Below are 12,947 nucleotides of genomic sequence, written 5' to 3'. Positions count from 1 at the left end.
GCAAACAGAAATGAAAACACAACACAAAATCTACAGGATGCAGTGAAAGCACTCCTAAACGGGAAATACATAGCATTACAGCCCTACCTCAAGAAACAAGAAAATCCCAAATAAACAATCTAACCCTATACCTAAACAAACTAGAAAAAGAACAAAAAAGCCCAAAGTGAGTAGAAGGAGGGAAATAATAAAGATGAGAGCGGAAATAAACAAAATAGAGCCCAAACAATACAAAAGAGCAATGAAACCAAGAGCTGATTCTTTGAAAAGACTGGTAAACCTTTGACTAGACTTGCCAAGAAAAAAAGAGAAAGGACCCAAATAAAAGCAGAAATGAAAGAGGATATTGGGAGGAACACTCTGTAAAAGTATATGGTTGTCTCACCACTATGCTATACACCTGAAACTAATACAAAATAATATTAAATGTAAACTGTAACTGAAAATTTAAAAAGAGAAGTAACAACTGACACCACAGAAATACAAAGGATTATAAGAAAATATGGCAAAAAACTTTATGCCAACAAATTGCACAATATGGAAGAAATGGATAAATTCCTAGGAACATACAATCTCCCAAAACTGAACCAAGAAGAAATGAAAAATCTGAACAGACTGATTACGTCTAATGAAATAGAAGCAGGAATAAAAAACTCCCAACAAACAAGTCCTGGGCTATATGGCTTCACAGGTGAATTGTACCGAACATTCAAAGAACTAACAGCGATCCTTCTCAAACTATTCAAAAAAATCCAAGAGGGAAGACTCCCAATCTCATTTTATGAGACCAGCATTACCCCAATTCTAACAAAGAAAGAAAATTACAGAACAATATCCCTGATGTACATAGATGCAAAAATCCCCAATAAAATATTAGCAAATTGGATCCAGCAATACATTAAAAAGATCATACACCATGACCAAGGGATGAAAGCTTGGTACAATATCCACAAATCAATTAACATGATACACCACAGTAACAAAGTGAAGGGGAAGAGGGAGCCAAGAGAAGTTTCTGATGAGTTGGATATGGGATATGAAAGAGGAGCTAGAAGCCATCTGAGACACACAATAGAGTTGCCATTTCCCAACATGGGGCAGAGGGAAGGGGGCTGACATGGGAGTAATTGGAGTTTGAGGTCACACACCTCAGGTGCAGGAGAGAAGGTGAGTGGATGGTGGCCAGTGCACCTGGAGCTCAGGTGAAGATGAACACTGGAGCATGTGTCAGGCTGTCTACAAGCCCCGGTGCATGGAGCCACCACAGTGAGTGTGGACGGAGGGAGGAGCCCAGGGAGTGGGGCTGGAGCCCGCCAGCATTTAGAGGTTGGGGCTATGAGGAGTCTTCAAGAGACTGAGGCCATCCATTCGGGAAGATCTGGACAAACTGTGAGCAAGCTCTGGAGGATGATCTCTGACAAGAGGCTTTGACGGAGAAGCTGCAGGGCTGATTGGCAGGTCAGGAACAGTAAGCTGGTGCAGGAGGCCTCACCCTAAGAGAGGGCCAGTGTACCCCTGTGCAGATTTGCTTGAGAGAGTAATTTGTGGGGATTCTTCACTTCATGAAAGGATTCACTGAAAGGTTCCTTTAAATTCTAGTTTCCTTTTACATTTTCCAGCAGAAGCCAACTTACATGCAGCTCTGCAGAAGCAGGCGCTGGTGTGAGGAGAGGGTGGGGATGCTGCTCCCCAGCACTGGCCGTGCCCAAGCAGTCTCAGTCTCAGTCTCAATCACAACTTAGCTCCGTGCTCTCTCTTCCAAAGAGCTCAGGACAGCTGGTGAGTTTGGCCAAAACTGGGACTTTGTCCCTTCTGACTGCCCAGCCATTGTCCATGCTTTTCACATTAATAAGTCCCATTTCTCTGCTCCCAGCGGGACCCTGGGGCCAGCCCTGTGACTGTCTGCCCTTGACCTGGCTCAGCTTTCGTGCCAGGGGCTGCGTATCACAGCTGCCCCAGCACAGGACTCGAGCCTGTGAGGCCAAGGGAGCCTCAGCAGGATTCCCCACCTATCTGTATGGGCTCCTGGTATGGGCCCTGTCCTGGGGAGGTGTTTGCTACTTGACTTGACTATTATTGAAGATAGTTTGTGCAGTAAAATCCAGGTGTCGCTTGTGAAAAAAACTCACCCACTGTAGCTCACATGTGGAACTCTCCACTGTACAGCCGACTCTCGCCCTCTGCCACCTGCACCAGAAGGGATCCGTATTGGACGTGGCTCCAAGGGCCCTTCCAGTCCACACTGACATTCAGGGGATGGCGACTGGGAGAGACATGGTGAGGAGTCAGCCAGAGACAGAGGCTGGGAGGGGTGTGGTGAGGAGTCAGCATCTGGATCCTGATCGCCAGCCGGGCTAAATGTGTGCCTGACCTCACACTGCTGCTGCCTCCGGCCAACGGCAGCACAGGCGTTATCAGAGAAACGCCACCGGAGGGTTTGATTCAACTCTATTGCTTTATTGCAACTCAGGACAGCGAACTTGAGCCAAACCCTCGGCCCAGTCCCAGAACAAGTGCTTCAGTTCTGGACAGACAACTGCAAAGGAAGCTGCCTCTCCCTGAAGCTAGTTACAGGAGCCGAAGGAGGGGGCTGTGCTGGCAGCCAGGTCTGCACTGGGCCTGCAGGACCGTGGCACCCAACACTCCAGAGGCGGCCCCTCCATGCCACTGCAGCTGGGCCTCCTGCCCTCTCCCTCCTGACCCTCCCAGAGGCTGTGGTTCCTGCTGGGACCCACATCTCCTCCTCTTCTCACTGAGTAAAATGGGAAATGCTCCCTAATTCAGGAAAAGGAGGGGCTGGGTACGTCCGTTTCTTGTAAGCTAGGCTTGCCATCCTCTAGGATGCATTTGGATGGGAATGAAAAATAGTCTCTCACTGTCTCTCACATGGAGTTTCCTCCAGAATCCCAGAGAAGGCTCAGGGAGGGCAGCAAAGAAACTGGGGTGAGAGCCTCCCTTCACTATCCTCTACAAACGGCGATAAAGCCACTGTTTCAGAAACATTAAAGGGCCCCGAGGGATCGGCCAGGCCAGGTGAGGACATTCGTAGGAGCACACCTGTGTGCAGCAGCCATGCCCAGCTAGTCAGGACTTCTCCTGAGACCCATGTGTCACCACACAGACATCTGACTAGACAGCCCAGACAGACGTCCCTCTGTCCTCTCCCAGGGGAGCGGAGAGGAGGAAAGGTGCCATCAACAGATCCCAGTCAAGAACCCACTCAGGTGAGAAGGGGTCTCTCCCTCACCAGCCCCTAGGCTGCTCCTAAAGGGAGCTCTCCCGATAGGCGTGTGCAAGGGCCTCCCGTCAGCAGTGAGGGGCACTTCTGCTCCTGCCACCAGAAGGCCCGGGAGGGCGGCGCTGCTCAGTTCAGGTACTGGTTCCTTCCGAGACGGGGTATCTCGGTGAACTGTATCACCGGCCCTGCCATCTTCTCCTCGAAGACAATGACCTGGAGAGAGAAGCCTGGGGTATGACACAGTCCAGGTTCATCTTGAAGCCAGAGAGGGAGCCTTAGGGAAGGGGCTGGGAACTGGGCTACAAGGGACAAAGACCCACAACGCACCAGCACCGAGGACCCTGGAAGGGAAGGTCAGAGCTTCCGCCCCTTTCCTGCCCTAACCAGCCATAACAGACTGTGACAAGGGCCTCCCTCCTGCCCACCGGGGAGCATCATGATACCAGGGAGGGAAGGAATGAGACGGGGTCCTGGGAAGAAGGGAAGGGGCAGCAAGTGCTCCCACCTGGTTGATGCCTTGGTCCAACCAGACACCTGGGAGGTAGAGCGTCTTCTGGGGTCCAATGTTCCAGTAGCGTCCAAGATTTTGGCCGTTGATGAATACAACCCCCTTCTCCCAGCCCTTTAAGCAGAGCAGGGTAATTGAGTCGCCATGAGAGCCAGCAAATGTGAAGTCCCCCATGAAGCAGAGATGGGCACAAGCTCAGAGTTCTTCTCTCAGCTTCCAAAAGACCAGTGTGAATGAGCATTTGACAGCAATGAGATACCAACTGGAGTGTTCTGTCTCTTTCCCAAAAGCTCTAACTTCCCAGGCAGGGTACCCAAGGTCACACTGGACGTAGGAACCTAGACCCTGAGAAGCACCACTAGATGGTCCTTCTGCTTTGAGCCCACTTGCTCCAAGCCAGGGAGGTGCCAGGAACCCTTGCAGAGAGCAACACAAAGACAGGGACCGTCTAGGCACAGGTGATGGAGGGCTCCAGCAAGGCTTAGGAGAGCCTCATGGGGAGCAGCCCCTCCTCAGGGCATTTGAGGATGGACAAGAACCTAGGCAGGGAGGGGCTACGAACCTCCAGTTTCATAAAAGTGTCCAAAGGGGGGAGGTCAACAGGCAAGGCACCCAAGAAAAAAGCAGGGAACGTAGGTGCTTCAGGAACAAGGTTCCATGCGCTGGAGTTGAACCTACAGACAGAATAGAAGCAAGGAAGGGAAGAGGGCACTTTCTCAGACCTGGACACCGCCTAGCAGTCCATCATCTAGTTGCAAAGGCACCTGTCAGCAGGGCCTAGGAATGGCAGCATGGGGGTGCCATGGAAAACCCCTAGTCTCCAGTGCCGACCCCATCACCACTTGGGCAAGTCGCTGTGGGCCCTGGTCTGTTCACACAAGTGAGGGGGGCAAGGACGGAGCAGCTCTCGGGGCCTGCCTGCTCTCTCTGCACCCAGGAGTGCACACACTGCCCTCGGTAGGAACCCACCTCTGAAAGAAGCTCTTTCTCATATCCAGGCTGTAGATTCTAAAGTTTTTCAGGGGAGAATTATTCAGATAGATATTTCCAATTATACCTGTGGGAAGGAAGCAAGGAAACATGAACAAGGCTAAAGGCAGGGGTCCCCTGACCTGGCTGCTGCCAGGCACATCCTTGGACAGTGCATACTTCCTATGGGGCTCATCCCATGGCCTCAAAGCTTCCCCATAAATCCTAAGGGGGTAGAATGAGTGTGCACCAGGCCCCAGGATCTGCATGGAAGAACACATCAGACAATGACAGAGCTGAGAATGGCAAGGGTGAGAACAGTCTATGGCCTCTCTGAGGGGAAGCTCCCTTTTAGGGTCTGAGAATCCCTGTACAGTAAGATAGGGCCTAACGGGCATAGGACTGAGAGGTCACAGCAGTTCCAGCCTAGCTTCAAGGTCAGTTTTGGTGGAGTCCCAGATTAAACAGGCCTAAAAACTCAGCCAGAAATCTTCTACATGAACTAGGATTAAAGATACACGTTTTAAGTATTTAAATTATGAACAGATGGCACTATGACTCTGGTGTCTAAGTCTGGGAAACTGCACACACTTGCACTGCGATTAAGTGTTGCCTGGGGGAAGGGGTCAGCTCTGTGGGTCCCAGTGCTGACCCCTGGTCCTCTTGACCATGCAGCTGCTGAGTTGCTGGAGTGGGAATTTAGATTGGCTGGGGAATGAGAACAGCCTTCAGGGACTGCAGACTCTCTAGAACTGAAGGTCCAGGTGTGTGTGTGCGGGGGGGGGGGGGCATACATTTCTGGAGCAGAGGTCTGTGAGTTATAAACACTGAACTGCTCCAGAGAATGGGAATTCCACAGGGAGAGTTCAGGGCACACCTGGTTCGGGGCCTGAGAGACAAAGACCGGGAAAGGGTCAGGCTGGCAGTCCCATCCCGCAAAGGAAGTGAAGACCAGCCTGGAGAGGGATCTCCTTGGGAAGAAGCTGAGAGCCAGGGAAGAATGCTGGGGAAAAGGGGAGGTGAGCCTGGACAGTGACAGAAGCTACTCTGAGGCCCTTCTGGAGAGGGCTGATCCCCAGGATCAGGAAGCCGCTGGTGCTGGACCACATGGCTTCCCTGGCAGAAAGGGATATGAAAGTTTCCTCATTATAAAGGCAAACTCCTATGAGAGAGTTGGGAGGTCACCAATGTCCCTCCCCACAAGATATGTATTGTCCGAGTTCTTATTTCATAACTTACATGAAAACCAACATTTTAATACAGATAAGAAGGAAGAGGCAAATTTAAGCAGACAAGGCTTAGAAAACCAGGAAAAACTAAATGAATTGGCAGAGTGTTCCTCGAGGGGCCTGCCATCAAGAGGATTGTTCACTGTGTATCCTGTGTTCTCCCACCACAAACGAGATCAGTGACTTTCCAACGTATATCAAGAAAAGAAATGCAATGTGGACACCCAAGAAGGTAGGAGTCTTTATGCCTTTTTTTGGATTTCTGGGTATCGCCTTGCTTGCCCCTCACACCACCCCCACCTACTAAGTAGACAGTGGCCTGCTAAAGCACCCTGAAGCCCAGGTAGATCTGGAGAAGCCAGCTCAATGTTCACTGTGCATTCACCATGGGCGTGTAGACAACACATATAGAGAATGCTATCAGAGAAGAGGTCAGAACCCAAGTGGGCCTTTCAGACCCACTTCCACCTCCCTTCAATGGGCCTCCATGACCCACCTCACTGCAATGGGCCTCCATGTCCCACCTCCCTTCAATGGGCCTCCATGACCCACCTCACTGCAATGGGCCTCCATGTCCCACCTCACTGCAATCAGCCTCATGGCCTGCTGATGAGCTTGGATGGAGAAAGGATAGCCAGGCATATGCTGAGTGTCAGCAGCTCTTCTCTCAGCATGTGCTGTGACCCACCTTTGCGCTGGTCATCAATATTATCCCCGTAGTTGACTCGCCCGCAATTCTCCACCAAGATCCTCAGCATGGTGTAACCCTGCCAGGAACACAGTAGTCGGTGATGGCTGCCTGACCACCCAGCCGTAAGTTCACAGCTCTACCCTGGAGTTTCCCTGTAGAACTGCAATTCTTCCCTAAGCTCCGGGGATGGGTGTAAAAGCACCTCTGCTGATCAGAAAACAATGCTCTGCCCTCCTCTCCACGTATAGTGCTGGTTAAGGAGCCTCCTGTGTTCTAGGTCTTCTTCGATTCCCACCAAACCTGTTCAGGAAGTGACTGGCACTACCCACCACCCAGCTCCCCAGGAAACCAACCTGGATCAAGGGGATAACAATCTTCTTCCTTTTATAGTCCAAGAAGCCAAAAAATACTGTGTTCACAAATACCTGCCGGATGAACAGACAGAAAGCATCCATGGGTTGACAGGAGGGGGAGTAAGCGGACTCTGCTAAGCAAAGGAAGAGGTCACACTGTGTGCGTGTGCACTGAAAAGGACTGCACGCTGATGGTGATGGCCTGTGTCTACACACTGTAACAGCTGGGTATGTGAGCGCTACGGGGAGGTACACTCTGCGGCTTGATCACTAGAAGGTCATAGGAATTAAGAGGAGACACTCCTACCTGACCCCGGTCACGCACAAGACCACTGAGGACACCAGGTGAGTCAATGGTTGTCTCATACAGAGTGTACCCAAAGGCCTGGCCATTTCCATTGTTCACTGGCAGGTTTTCCATGTTGATGGGCTTTTCAGAATTGGTTGGCTGTATAGAGAAAAGACAAGAGGAGGCCCAGGGCTGGTCAGAGGGGAGAAAAGGCAACATCCTCATCTTGATCCACTGGGGAGTACAGGGTAGTGGACAAACCTGACCTCTGAGCCTCTGTCATCTTCTCCTGCTTTGGTTTCTCACGGCTCTCCAGAGTCACAGGGAAGGGGTATGTGAATGGGGAAGGTGTGAAAATAACAGAACAGAGCTCTGTGACGCAGTGGCCCTGTAGCTTTTTAATCCATCACTTTGGATCACAGCACCCTCTGCATCAGCCGCAGGAGGTGCACCCTCTTCTAGGAGGAGGTGGAGCGTTCCTGCCTCCCCGCCCTCCCCTCCCGCTGCGCTGCAGAATCGGAATCCCTAGTGCCTTGCCCAGCTTTTCTTCGAGTTCTCTCTGTTCTTTCCCACTTCCTACTCTAGGATGAGCCTGTTCTCTTTTCTCTGAGTTCCAAAGTTGGAGAGTGGACCTCAAAGTTTTCAAAAGCCGGTTTTCTCTTCCTCCTCGACTGCTGGGAGGGGGCCCCTGGCCTTGGTGGCCGCACTCACCTCCTCCAGGTACTGGAGGGCATCCCACAGCGACAGGTACAAAGCTGGACTCAGTGACTCGTACGCAGTCTTGGGGAGAATTGCAGGTGGGGGAGGAAGAGCACCACCTGCAACATGACAGCAGGGCCGTCCCAAAGGACCAAACAGCCACTGCCTCCTCCAGCCCCACCCCCGCCACTGGCTCCCGTCCAAGGCCCAATGTGCTCCTCTATCCTAGTGCCACCCGGGACACAGCCCCACACCCCACTGGGAGGGAATGCCAGGGGAGCACAGGGGCCTTGCTCAAATCCTCAGGAGTCATAACACCTATAAAAAGATGAACCTGGCAAGGCACAAACCACGATGAACAGCCTCTCAAGCTTGCCTGCCCTGCCTGAAGGCGTTATTGCACCGCTGGGGTGAGAGGGGCAGTAAGGAAGTAACGCTGGAGGGGGATTTAGAGCAAAAGTGAGGGCCCAAGCTGGTGCTCAGGTGCTGCTCACCAGGTACCTGAGATGGAGCCAAAGAACTCTCGGAGCTTCGTGTACTTCGCTGTGTAATCCCCGGCCTCTGTCAGCACTGCGTCATAGTCTGCAAGACACCAGGGCACCCTCACCAGTCACTCATGTCCTGGTGTGGGTGGCAGCAGAGAAAAGGGAGAAGCTGGGTCGAGCAGCATGGTCCTCGCCCAGCCATCTGGGAGGCAGAACACTTGGTACGGCTGTCAGAAGACTAACACCACCAAATACTATAAAATGCCACCAACTCTGCCCACGACCACAGCATAACCTTAAATTTCCAGGAGCCTTTCCCGCCTCCTGGAGGGCAGGGGTCACACCACCTCCGAGGCCTAAGCAGGGAAAAGAGGCTGCTCTTGTCTCAGGACTGTCCAGGTGGAACCTCCTCACTTCCTCCAGCTCATGCCCAGAGGCTCACAGGCCTGTCAGCTGGCCTCAGTCCCCCACCGCTCTGGAATTTTAAAAGTGACAATCTGGACACCTCCACTTTCCCCGCCCAGACACTCCAGAGGCAAATACATTGAAGGTGCCAGAGGGGCCCCCAAAGGGCTCTCCATGAAAGCCCAGCCTCATAAATGTTGGAGTGCTCCGGGAGGGTCAGTGTTGCAGAATACTTGCCATAGCTGGTAACGTCGGACTTATATTCCTGAAAATGCATGGCTCCATTCATGAAGCCAAAGTTGGTGCCCCCGTGGAACATGTAGAGGTTGATGGAAGAGCCGGCATCGACGATGGCAGATACTGTATTTAAAACCTCTACAGGAGGGAGACAGGGGAATGTGCAGAGTGAGACAATCCACAGTCCCGAGGGCACTCTCACCTTTCCTAGTCCCTCCTCAAACTCAAGTCTGCAGCTCTGTCCTCCAGCTTTTACTAAAACCCAGTCACAGAGGAGGAGAAATCACCAGAATCCCAGCCCCAGAGCTCGGACCTCCAGGTGTTTTTAAAATCACAGCCAAAACTCCACGGACTACGACTTGGACCCTGCTGCCCAGGGCGGCCTTGTGCCTCCAACTGCCACTCCCACTCCCTGAGCCGCAAGGAGGTGGGACTCGTAATTAGAGATACAGTGCCGACTACCTCCCTTCCTACCTCTGTTAAAGACTGAACCAATGACATGAAAAGACAGTATCGAAGGAGAAATACAAGTGGTTAATAAATATAAATATATTTTTATATATGCCTCAGTATTGGTCAAAGAAATGTGAAATAACAATGGCCTGTCAGACTGGGAAATATGAACCATTATTTCAGTGCTCAGTGTTGACGAGCCTGTTGCAAACGGGTATCCCCCCCCCCCTTCAATAATGGAGAGCTCAGAACTGCTCCAGTCCCGGGAAGCAGTTCAGTAAATACATGTTAAAATTGCATTCACGTAGCAACTGTATTACTAGGAACTTCTCACTGGGAAAAATATGCCAGGTGTTCAAGAATGCTCACTGAAACTGCGCAGTAGCAGGACACAGGAAACAGCCTCAGTGTAGACCAGTGGGAGGCGGAGTCAAGGAACTGGTTCAGACAGCAAAAGAATGCGCTTTTGGCATTCTTTAAACAGTGACGGAGTTTATATCTAACAGGACAGAAAGCTCACCATTGTGTCACTCACTGGCACACGCAGGTGACGCGTTCTGCCCAGAGAACGGATGTGACGGCATTTGGCCACATCTGTAAGTGCACAAAGGGCTGCAAACGGAGGAAGAGCCAGAACTTTCTGCAGGGACATCACCATGTTTTCTCTGGGCTCTAGGACTTGAATTTCTTCTTTATACATTTTCTATATTTGTTGAATGTTTGCAATAGGCATGTGCTACTTATCTAATTACAAAAACACAATAAAGCAATTTAAAAATCCTACTGTTCTCTTCAAATGTCAAGACAAACGGTTCTGGAATATCAAGAGCTATTACATGCAAATAACCACAATCAATTAGCAGGTCATCAGAACTTATTCCTACTTCTTAGGTCAGCATGCATGTTGGATGTAGGGACTGCAAGCACTTACCAGAAGAATCCAGGATGTTGTGTGGGCCCCCCCAGCAGTCAAACCATCCCGTCCAGTACTCCATCACCATCTTGGGCTGAACACCCTGGGCATCATAAAATAAGAAGTTAGCTGGTCAAGAGAGGCAGACAGAGGGGAGCCCCTCCTTGAGGGCAATGCCAACCCCTCTGTCCTGCCAAGTCATCCCCTCCCCAGAGCCCACTGAAAGCGAGCACAGCTGAAGACAAAGGCACCTGCACCGGCTCGGCCTCCAGATGTGGCCTCCACGGTGCAGGTGGAGAGTGGAGCAAGCTCCCCAGGTGAGGTAGTAGCCCCACTGCACGCGGTTCTGCTGAGAAAACATGGGCTCTGTTAAAAGTTAAGCTCCATCAGAATTCAGCAGCTGCCTCAGGTATCTTCTCCTACATCGACATGCTTTCTGGATCAGGCCAAGCTTTGCCTGTCCTCTCCCAGGAGGGGTGGGCATCAAGACAACCCCTTCTGAGTGCACTGGGCAGATGCAGAGCCCTCTGTTGCTGCCCCCTTCTAGCTGGGAGAGTCAGAGGCTTAGAGCGGGCCCTCTCCACGATCCCGTTACGTTTCAATAGAAGTTTACAAGATCGGAGCTGAAAGCAGGACCTTACGGTGCAGTTTCGCAGAGCAGGCTCTGCAGCCACCGTGGCTGCTTCACAGCTGGGGGGGGGGGGATCTTCAGTAGGTCTGAGGCGTTACTTCAGATGCTGACTTTAGCACAGGGTTGTCCCAGGGATACAGACCTTGTCCCAGGACCGTGCTCTAGGCTGTACATTTGCAGCAGCACCGGGGGGGAGCGGGGTGGGGGCTATGCTGGTATTTCAGGTTCCACTCAGAGCCTTCCTCATTTACCAACTTCCTCCTCTGTCAGTGACAGCAATATGTTTAGAGGCAGCTGAATACAAAATCCGACCCCAGGTGGTGCAGATTTATGGGCCATTGAGCAAAAGGCACCAACCATGCCGGGGGAAAGGCCAAAGTAGTGCAGTTAACTGTTCTGGCAAGACTGGTGACCGGGTTTTCTTTAGAGCTGTCTACTTCCCGAAAGGGCACATGTTGTACGACGTTTAAGTTACTACGGAGGAGAAGCAGATTCCAGGTCCCGCACATCGTAATCTCCAGTGCCAGGAGGGGGCTCTGACTCGAGGGTGCTGGGTGCTCCCAATGGGCAGGTCAAGCTGGAGCCATTCACCCACTCAGCCTGCGCTGCACACCCAAACCTGCCCCTATTCCCGGATGTTGGATCCATCCTATAAATATGTCTCCTTAACTGTAACATGGTAAAGATGGTTGCCAGCTCACAGGGGTCCTGGGAAAACCCACTGAGATCATGCACACAGAGCCCCTGGTACACAGTGCCTGACACCTAGGGGGTACTTAAGAAGCATTCACCTCCATGGTCTCCATCAGGGAACATGGGCATGCAAGACCAGCGAGTGCTGCTGGCACCCTGAAGGGAAGCGGAGCTGGGTCTGCCCTGAGGGACCTTCAAAGGAGGCTTTGACCTAAACAAGGACACACCCATCCCTTCCTCCAGGGAAACGGAAATCACTGAACTGCGGACAGAAGGCCTGAGCAGCACCTCTCTGCCCACAGGATGGGCCAGCCGAGGCACACAGGTGAGGCCTTCTCCAAGGGTAACAGAAGGGATCAGCATGAAGCCCTGCTGCTCAGTGCTTTCCAAACATGACCCAGTGTGACCTCAAACAGCCCTGTGAGTGGGTACCATCATCATTCCTGCTTCTCCAGAGGACATGGAAGCCCAGAGGGACCTCACAGCACATGGATAGCCCATGGGCAGCTCGTGGCTCCCTGGGCTGCTCCGGACAGCACTTACTACAATCCTACTTAGCTCCTGCGCAGCTATTTAACATGCCTCTTCCCAGCAGGTGATGGCGCCAGGAAGGCAGGCCCTGTTGTCTTAGTGACCGCAGGGCAATGGCCCAGACCCACTCCAGTCACAGAGCAGGACCAGTAAATACCAGAAGAGGGAGAGGAGAGGCAGGAGGGACATGAAGAAAGCAGGGGAGGGAGGGAAGGAAGGAGGGAAGGACGGAAGGAGAAAAGGCTGGACATGGGCCACAGTATCCATGTTTCTCCCCTGACCTGCCTAACAACTGCCTGGGGCCGGAACTCAGCTGTCCCATCTTTCCCAAGGCAACTCCCCTGCCCATTCTGCTGGGCCCCTAAACTCCAGGAACAGCTGTGTCCCTCATCCTACATGATTCCACACTGTGTGGTGACTTCATATGGTTGTGTCCCTGCCTCTGCCCTAAGAGACAAGCTGGGGTGCAAGCAGCCCCCGCATCTCCACCTTGCGGCTGTTCACAGGGACGCAACCGCTCCGCTCCGGCTGGGGCCATGCGCGTGGCCGGCAGCTGGGGTCACTTTCACCCTCAGGCATGTGGAGTGAGAGGCAAGGCCTTTCAGTTCTGCGAATGGGCCACA

At 52.3% G+C, this 12,947-nt stretch overlaps 1 protein-coding gene across 1 annotated transcript in view; it reads right to left on the bottom strand.

Moving 5' to 3' along the window:
* Positions 1-2,439: 2,439 nt before the first annotated feature.
* Positions 2,440-12,947, bottom strand: part of GLB1L2 (galactosidase beta 1 like 2) — a 47,046-nt gene continuing 36,538 nt past the window's right edge. The window contains exons 9-19 of the mRNA XM_081122803.1: positions 10,488-10,572; positions 9,104-9,241; positions 8,478-8,558; positions 7,989-8,095; positions 7,296-7,436; positions 6,989-7,060; positions 6,633-6,711; positions 4,716-4,803; positions 4,309-4,420; positions 3,744-3,860; positions 2,440-3,451 (exon numbers count right to left, since the gene is read on the bottom strand). Coding sequence (XP_080978929.1) covers positions 3,365-3,451; positions 3,744-3,860; positions 4,309-4,420; positions 4,716-4,803; positions 6,633-6,711; positions 6,989-7,060; positions 7,296-7,436; positions 7,989-8,095; positions 8,478-8,558; positions 9,104-9,241; positions 10,488-10,572 — 1,107 coding nt within the window. The 3' untranslated portion in view covers positions 2,440-3,364. The remainder of the gene's footprint in view (positions 3,452-3,743; positions 3,861-4,308; positions 4,421-4,715; positions 4,804-6,632; positions 6,712-6,988; positions 7,061-7,295; positions 7,437-7,988; positions 8,096-8,477; positions 8,559-9,103; positions 9,242-10,487; positions 10,573-12,947) is intronic.

This window comes from Miniopterus schreibersii, assembly GCF_964146895.1.
Source record: "Miniopterus schreibersii genome assembly, chromosome: 20".
Lineage (NCBI taxonomy): Eukaryota > Metazoa > Chordata > Mammalia > Chiroptera > Miniopteridae > Miniopterus > Miniopterus schreibersii.
The sequence above is the reverse complement of the archived record's forward strand: the minus strand, read 5'-3'. Positions and strand labels throughout refer to the sequence as shown.